The following is a 9,410-nucleotide window of genomic DNA, read 5'->3' as shown; positions in this document are numbered from 1 at the left end:
GACTGCTCCTTCAATATATTCTTTCAGAGTACATAAGCATTCTTTGCTATTTCAGTTTTGTTGATGTGGGATTACAGGGAAACATATGTTGGTAAGGTCAGGGTAGGGCTCTGCATGAAGTCGTAGACCAGAGGAAAAATGAGAGCAATGGCAGGAACATAACAGCGAGTTACTGACTGAGATGTGTTCAACATACCCAATATAAAAACTGGGGGAAAATAAGAGGTAAAATCTGAATCATAAGTCTGGAACACACCACACAGTAAACAAATTCTGGTTATTAAATACAAGTGACTGGACTGCATTTGAAAGTGTGAAAGATCAGCTGCAATTCATCTCGTGCAAACGTGTCACTCCTGGACTGCAGCTCACTTTTAAATGTTGTCACATGTTCAGTCTCCTCTACATTTACATCTGCACATACACAACTTTAACTGGCCATATATTATGAATAATTGGAACTTTGTAATAAATAGGTTATGTTCTTCTGATCCAAGAATAAAGGTATTTTTATGAAACATTTCTCCAAAGTTCTGTGTACTGAAGTGCACTTAAAGTACATGCACTCTTTTAAGAAACACAAATATAACAGGCATTTATGGCATTGGGAGTTTATGTTATATGAACATGAACTTGAGACCCAAAAATAAGTTATTGGGGGAAAACTCTAAATAGTTTAATTTTGCATCAGTAAACATTTTCTTTTAAAGCTGCATTTTTTTGGAGGACTCATAGCAGTCCAGAGGTGTGTCTACACTAATGGGTATCAAAAGTTTCCAAGAAGGTCACAGAATCCCACTTACTTTAGCATGAAATAAACGCATAGCCAAATGGTTTCTTTACATAAATTATGAGTAAAAAGTCATAGAAAGCTGCAGCTGTAATTTTTAGTTAAAGAAGAGCACACAGATTACCCATTCCTGTAAATAAAGTAGCTGAAAAGAATTCTAAATCTCCAACTATTGGATTAGGAAGTTTGGCAGGCACATGAGGGAAGCAGACAGGTTTGCATGTTCTTCCTAAATACAGTCTCTCACCAATTTTAACAGTGCTAGGCTAAATGAGCTCAAGATGACATTTCTTATGTTCTTCACTTAGAAGTCAGTTTTCAAAACACATGGAAATCTCTATTCCAGAAATTCTCATCATAGTTACTCCATTGCTGCATATTAAACCACAAATTTCTGCTTTGAAATCCAACATTGTACAAATAATTTTAATGTCTAAGATAACTCTAGAGTAAGAGCCCTGGCTGTTCCAGCTGCCCCATGCTCTCCAGCTATTGCCTAATCACCTCCATCTTCTGACACCACTTGTTGACTTCACACAGTGCTTTCACATCAGCACTCTTCAATGCCAAATCCCACACAACAAAGAAAAACAGCAAAGCTGTTATATTGGCTTTTGGCTTAGCACAAGAATACATCTCATGAACAATAAATAATTTTCCCTGGTTCTGATGACATGCATGATTCCAAAATAATTTATCTTCACTGTTTATATGCCTACAACACAGAAAAAAAAAAAAAAGTACTGACTTGACAGAAATATTTTGTATGCATGTAAGAGTGTTTTCACTGCTAGGTCCTACCTGTCCTTCGCCAGCTGGAGAAGAGTTACTTTTCTGTCCTAGAAAGGATTCTCACCTTGCTTTGAGCACAGTTCAGACACTTGGTTCAGCCAGTCTGAACACTATATGAACCAGAATATGTTACACTTCCTTACAGAATTATATCCTTTATGTAGGGTTCAAAACACCCATGCCTCCTGTAAAGAATCACTGAGCAGATCCAGTAAGTCTCCGCTGAGCACATCACATACATTCTTTTTACCAATATGCATTCAGAGTAACAGCCTAATTAATATACCAAACAAGAATGTAATTATGTCAAAAGCAGGTATGTACATTAAAGCCTTAAGGCAACTGCTCTTCAACACACTTTGTCACTTGGCACAGATTGTTACTGATGATACTTTCTCTTTTCTGCTTTCCCACCCCGTGAAGATGTGAACAAGGTTAGTTGCTTGACCTTTAAACCCCCTCCATTCCTGGGCAGAAATGACATCCTAACTTCAGAGTAATTAGGTTTTCAACTTCCCACAGATTTCAGTGACAAACAGCTGTTGTGAACACCAGTATTTTTGTGGACTTTGCCCTGAGTATGTACTAAGTTACAGTCAAAACTGACAGACGATTTTATCTTCTGAAAGACTGAACATTAAATATACGGTATATGTTGATAAATCAGTGTTTGATCTGTAACAGCTTCATTTATGAACTTGCAGCTTTAACTGGTTGGAGTATTTGACCGCCTAGCTTGCCTGCTTCATACTTCCATATTACAACATGTCAAGACATAAAAGAAAGGACAAATTATTTGTACAGATGTGTTCCACTATATCAACAGATTTAGATGTGAATAAAAAAGCGGAGCAAGCTAAAAGCTTTGTGTTTCGTGTATTAACATTTGCGATGATCCTTAAATAAAACCAGCATGAGGAACACTAGCCCATGTTGAGTATTTTGGGTAAATACTGCATTAGTTTCATATTTTCAGTCTCATATTAAACAAAATCCAGAAGATCTGAATGAAATGGTTTATGAACAAAATGTTTAAAATTAGCCAGATTCTATTCTTAAATCCATTTTCCATTCTTGTTCAGCTTCCAGAAAAAAAAAAAAAAAAAAAAAAAGCAATACATTAATGTAATTTAACCAATGTATTGGATAAAAATTCTGGCACAGGCAAACTCAATTTTGGTTAGGGCAAAGCAGCTTAAAAGGACTCAATTGCCTTTAAGTCTGACCACTTTTCAAAATAGCCTGGACTTTGTCTTTCGTGTTGCACACCTGTCTGGGAGCCCCACAGTAATTTTGGTTTTAGTCACTTTCCCACTCCCTCATATCTGTGAAAAAAAATAGGGGGGAAAAAACCCCACCAGTAGCCCAAGGGAAACCGAGACAGGCAGCACATAGTGCAACCAAATGCATGTGCATGAGAAAGACAAGAAGTAAACTATTGGTGCAGCCTCTTCTGCCACAACAATCTGAAGTATTACTTGTAGCAATAGCAGATATCAAATTCAGACAAGTGTGCGCAGGTCGGCGTTAGGCAGTAATCTGAAGAACATTCTCACAATGTTAAGATTTCAAAGCTTCTTCATTCTGAAACTGTACAATAATATGCTTGAACAAAACGTAGGTGTTTTCTTTGTCTGGTGTTTTGTTGTTGTTGTTGAATAGGCCTTGCTAAGAAACATAAAAGCCAGTTATTGGAAAAGCACAAGGTACATATATCTGGTTTGAATATGTGCATGCGCACACAGTTTTGATTTTTTTTTCCCTCCAATATGGTTGGGTGAGGAGCCAGCTAAGAAGAGAAATAACTCAAGCCTATTGGATTAAGTGGGCTTCAAAACCTCACTGTAAGATAACCCAGCTTCTGACCTTCGTGAAACTGTAAGACAGTAACACTTTTTGTCCGTGAGATGGATACCATTGCATGACACTTGAGTTGCAATATTAAAACAAAGAAATATTATTCATATATTAAACCAAAGAAAAATGGCCAAGTGGAACAAAGTGTGCAATAAAGGCATTTCTATGACAGGTTTGAAGAAACGTATGAAAAACCATATACTGCCAAGCAGGTCTAGGATTTCTATGGCTCCATTAAATCGAGAGAGGTAAATATTTATTTTTTTCAACAGATGTGCAAGACCAGCTAACAAATACAAAACCCAACATTAAGTGACCTGACCATCACAGGAAATGCTACAGTATCCTTTACCACCTTGTTTATGAAGAATGTGGAAAAAGAGGTTAAAAAAGGTGTCGCTCAGGTATGCTGCCATGTATCTGAGAAGAAAACAAGATATACTGGTCTCACAAGGTGGGCAATTCTTAGCATGAGACTCCAAACATGAGATTTGGGGACGGGGGAAAGGCAGACGAAAGGAAGCAAAGAACAAGGCCAATACGAGTTAGATCAGAAGTGTTTGGGTTTTGTTTTTTAATAGGATGAAACTATCTGTCATAAGTAAGGCAAGAATAAAGGGAATCAAGACAAACCAAAATCCACATTTTCAGCTAACATATGCCTCCCATAATTGACTGCCTATTAAGAAGAATTGCTACTCCACAGTGTTATCACCTGGAAGAGACAAAATGCAGTTACAGATGGTGGAAAAGGGGGTCATAATTTCATTTTTTCTCTTTTAAACACAGTGAAAGCGTAAGAGCAAGTACAGAGTGGGTAGCAGTTTCTGTTTATGGAACTTTCTTCACATGCAGTATATAATACAACTTAAAATTAATGTCATCTTTCAGCAGTAAGCACAACTCTTGCAAGATAAACATTAAAGTGGCAGTCATAACTAATGTACTTAGAGTAGGATCTATTACTGCTTTTACAGACTCAGCCCAAAATACGTTAGATGCCCTGTTTCAAGCAACTAGCTCTTTCCATCAATGCCACAGAAGCCAGTAATGAGATAAGATACTAGATGTCTTCTAGTCACTTAAACTTGGTATATGAAAAATCAAACCTCACCTGCTTTTCCTTCTACAAGAAGTTTAAACCCTTTTAAAACCGAGATCAATGGGCATACAACTGGATTTTAACAAAATTCAAGGGGGGGAAAAATTTCATGCCTGTTCAATCTTTTAAGAAAAGTTACTTCATGAGAGCCAAGAGTGATCAATTTTTGCTCTCCTTGTGCTATGAAATAAAGTCTAGTCTATCTACAGGGAAGCATAACTAACCTCAAAAGGTGTTTATTTACTCATAGACACCGGTGCTCAGCAACTTTAAATAACACTTCTGCTGGAGAAATCCTAATAGAATGACTGAAAATTGTCCCTAAAAGCTGGTGTTACGGGCAAAGAAACACAGAAATTTAATAATGTTGCCATTAGTTTCTATAGATCACGTTGTGTTTAGGAAAATGTAATGACTTTAAAATAAGTCCATGATAAGCAACCCTATTCATTAGTATACTAGTAGGAAAATCAAACAATTTTATTTCCCCTTCCTTTCAGCCAAGTAACATTTTCAAAAGGCAGCTCTATGAAGACAGAATAGAGAAGCTTAACATCAAATCTTTGTGGTAAGACTTCTACCTCTACTAATTTTGCATTTGGGTCTTGTTGGGGGTGAGGGGAGGAAATGACAATCAGCTCACAAATCTGTCTTTTAATTTCTCATGTTAACAATATTTCCTTTTGTTTCTATATTTTAGTTAGGGCCCATTCCCCCTTCTTTACACCAAAGAATGGCTTTAATCTGTGTATTAAATTATCAAGGAAGAGACACCATAAACTATATGTTTGTGTGCTGGGATGCGAGCAGCTGACCACTAATCCCAGTCTAAATGCTCCCTATGTATAAGGGTAATCCAGCTCTCCCCATAAAGATTCTTTGAGGTTGGGCCATCCAAGCCCCAGGGATGTGTTCTAACCACTTAGTAATCAAGACAACCACTCATTAACACCCACAACTATTACACACCAGGATCTTTTTGAGCATTCAGCTAAGGCAACCGATACCCCAGTGAAGTTCTCAATCTAAGGACAGAATTTATGGGACAACAAACAACTGTGGTGTGAACTTCAGAGGATATAAGAAGGTTGCTAGGCGAGAATGGACGAGAGACAATTTGTCTGTTTAAACCTGATGTTCCTGCAAGAAAAGGAGTATATAGGCCTGAACAATCATTCCTTTCATACCCTGTGTCAAGCAATCACACTACAAGCATATGTTAGTATGAAAGCAAAACCAGAATCCAGCTGAATGAAAATCTATTAATGCAAAGCATCAAAATATGTCTACCTAGTGACAGCACATCTAAGGTATTATGTTCTGGTCTAGAAGCAATTATTTTCTCTGAATTTATTCTTATCAGAAGTTAATAAAGTTTCCGCAGCTCTCGCAGATCATTTTTTTGCAGTTTTTCCTACCAGGTTAGAGACTAAGTGTGTCCAATTCATTGTAATTTCAGTTTAGAGCAACATGTGGGAGACTATAAAGGCAGATCACCCAAGACAACTAACCTTGTTAGGTAACTGCCTACTTGCCCATCTCCAGGATAACTGCTTTCTAAATTATCTTTGTGAATCATGTTCACCAATGCATCTTCCATGCCAGTCCTTAATTTGTTATGTTAATAAAGCTTTTTCCCTTCCTTCTTTGCAACCCAGAGCCCTTTGGTCATTAAGAAAAATTCAGAGACCAAGAGATTGTACTCCTTAATAGCTGAACTATGCCAAATGCTTTCAAACCACAGCTTGTGGACCAGCAGCAGCTTGCAGGGACTTGACTGATCAGACAATTCTGGCTTTCCTTCCCATCTCCAGATTTTGTATCATTTTTGTGTACTGACAAAAAATAGTAAGACATACGACTGCCACATTTTCCTGGGAATGAGAAAGATGGCAGATTTATTTTTTGAATGGTTAAGAAAGTCCCTGTGAAAAACTAATTTGTGGTTTATACAGTTAAATTTTGAGCCCACAGAGTTGAGACAGTTACAGAGCTGTATATAAAGCCTTCAGGAATCTGATGGCTAAAAAAACCCACCCAAAAAACCACCCCAAACACTGTTCTAGTCAACTCAATATTTTATTTTACCTTCATTCTTTACCTTGTCTGCTTAACTGTCTTTGATACTGCTGAAAACACCAACCAACAGCTCCTTGATCCTTCTTTGCTAATGAGTCCATTCTCACTCAGCCTTTCTTCCACCTCTCAATATCCCATGGAGCTCATTTAGATTCTCCTCCTTCCCAAAGGGGTCACACTCTGTTCAACACCTTGTCCTTCCCTATACTTCCTTGCAAGTTATCTGTGTCTCTACTTCTCAGAGCACTGCAGTGTATCTTAGTGATACCTCCTGTTTAGCACAAGAATAAACCTTCTATCAAAGCTAAATTCTAACTTTTCTTCTTCAAATCTAATGCACTGCTGTCCTTGCTGAAACCCAGTCTCAAAGCTATTCCCTTTCACCAAGCTCCACAACGAAGTTATGTCATTTCAAAGCTTATACATGTGGCACACTTTGACAGAATCTATCATACCACTAGACTTTCTCTTTCCAATTCAGAGACCTGGCTGAAAGTGGTAGATCCTAGCAGTTAACTACTGACTTGAAAATGGTGAAAAAGTCAGTGTTTATTAAGCTTTTTAATCAAGTTAAATTAGAAAATGAGTCATACTACCAACCAGATGTTTAGCTCTATCCCTGTCCCTGAATCTCTATTTTCATAGTCCCTGAGCCTTCACAGATTCCTCACAGCTGCATCCTATGCAGCCATGCTCAAATGATGTAGGAAAGGCTGAGGGGATACAGGCAGAGAAGGGATACTGGATACAGACCACCAAAGAAACTGGGCAGCTTACATGCAGTGTTCAACATTATTTCAAAGTTGATGCATTCAAGAACATTACAAATTGAGGAGAAAATATTTTTTTATGAACTTGCACAGTTAAAATCCTTCCTTAAGTGAGACTAAGCAGGATACTATGATTGTGTAAACACTGAGGCTCAGTCTGTACAAAAATTCTTAGTTATGACACTAGTTGCATAAAATTAAAAATCAGATTATATTCCTTCCACATTTTACTACCATGCCATCTGTTTTATCTGCCGTTCTCTTGTAACTCTTATCCCTCTCTTCAGACAGACTCATCTTCTTGAGGCTAAGAACTTCTTTCAGTCTGTATGAAACAGTAACCTCTGCAAAACAGAATTTGTGAGGTCTGGAATTACCATATTTGCCTAACCTTGTATAGTTCAGGTTGATAAATATCCTGGTGAAGAGACTACAATCCATGAAATAGCACATAAAACTTACAACCCTGTATGTATATATTTTGAAGTTATTAGTAGTGATTAAGAATTTCCAAGCTGCATGTTAAATATTTCCAAAATAATTGAACAAGAATATTCGCATTTGGCTGTCAAGATACCTATTCACAGAGCTGTAGTGTTAGCCACAGAATTTAAATATTTTTAAGAGCGAAACCACAAGCATCACAAGGTTTACGTGGGTAAGTCTGAAGTAAGACTGATGAGCTCAGGAGCTGGTTAAATCTTCTCTCAGTTTTGGAGAGCTGAGAACACTGGAGACTAAAGTGCTCCTTCAGCGTAAGAATTTATAAACTAGATTGTGTGTGCAGAACAGAGCCAGACTAGGCACACCTCCCCAAGCCTCCCATTGCTTTTCTTCAACCACCTGAAGAGCACAAAGAGCAAACACACTGCAACACCCCAAGGAATAATTTAGGAAAACTATTAAGCAAACATCTTTAAATGTACACTGATACCTTCAAGGTAGAGTCTGACTCATAAGTAGTGGCACACTCCCCTCCCTCCCTCCCTCCAGTTCTTCGCTGTGAATCAGTACTATGAACTCAACATAATAACAGATTCTAAGTCAATGTAAAGCCTTCCAGGGAATTAACTAGTCACAAACTGGCAGTAAATTAAAGCAATGGGTAATTTGATAAGATAATTTGCTTTTTAATATGCCACATGATAGATTTGCATGAGGGAAAATAAAGAAGTGAAACTAGAGTATGTTCTAGGCAAACAAGATTGGGGGAGTAGATAAAAAAGAATGGGAGGGAGGGAAAATAGAAATCCCTCTTTCCCTAAACCCTTAGCTTAGTTTTAAACCAGTCTGCAATGTTCACTGCTCCCTATTCTGCAGGCAGAATATATCTGGCACGGATGAGGCTCTTCAGTCTTGCCCTTTAAAAAGCTTAAGTGAAAGAACATACTTCAGATATGAACCTTGATCTTAAAGGGCTACTCTTCTGATATTAAGAATATGACAGTGGAAAAGAAGGGAGAACAAAAATCTCCTTTTCTGCTCTTTCAGCAAAAGGAGTTTCTCAGCAAATACCTTTGCTGTTTAACATAGATCCTCTACTTGAAAAACATTTTATTAGTACTTCCCTTTACTCGCTGATGACAACAGAAAAATAACTGCTTAGAAAGACGAATCCCATCACCTCCATCAATACATTCTGTGTATCAAGCCATTTCTCTTACACTTGAGTTCCAAACCCAGTTTTGCGCTCGAGATCACCTGCGCGGGGTTCTGTACCCCCACAACAATCCCACCGCCCTGCTGAAAACTCCGGCCGGCAAACCACCGCTCCGCACGTCCCTGCCTGCGCCCTTTCGCCCCTCGGGTGCTACCTGGGAGCTCCGCAGACCGGCCGGAGCCGCAAGAAGCGGCTGGTCTCCTCCGCCGGCCCAGTCGGGGGGAACCGGCAGCGCCAGAGCGCGGCCTTTGCCTCCCGCGCGGTCGCGGCCTCAGCGCGGGACCCCGAGAGCCTGGGGGCGGCGCGGGGGGGAACCGCTTGGACGTAGGCGGGCGAGCACCGGGGAGCAGCGGGCAACCG

The 9,410-nt window shown here is 38.9% G+C and overlaps 1 protein-coding gene across 1 annotated transcript in view; it reads left to right on the top strand.

Moving 5' to 3' along the window:
* Positions 1 to 3,801: 3,801 nt before the first annotated feature.
* LOC113486920 (ketosamine-3-kinase-like) overlaps positions 3,802 to 9,410 on the top strand; it is a 19,885-nt gene continuing 14,276 nt past the window's right edge. The window contains exon 1 of the mRNA XM_026861265.1: positions 3,802 to 3,843. Coding sequence (XP_026717066.1) covers positions 3,802 to 3,843 — 42 coding nt within the window. The remainder of the gene's footprint in view (positions 3,844 to 9,410) is intronic.

This window comes from Athene cunicularia (assembly GCF_003259725.1).
Source record: "Athene cunicularia isolate RWA chromosome 18 unlocalized genomic scaffold, athCun1 chr18_part1, whole genome shotgun sequence".
Lineage (NCBI taxonomy): Eukaryota > Metazoa > Chordata > Aves > Strigiformes > Strigidae > Athene > Athene cunicularia.
The sequence above is the reverse complement of the archived record's forward strand: the minus strand, read 5'-3'. Positions and strand labels throughout refer to the sequence as shown.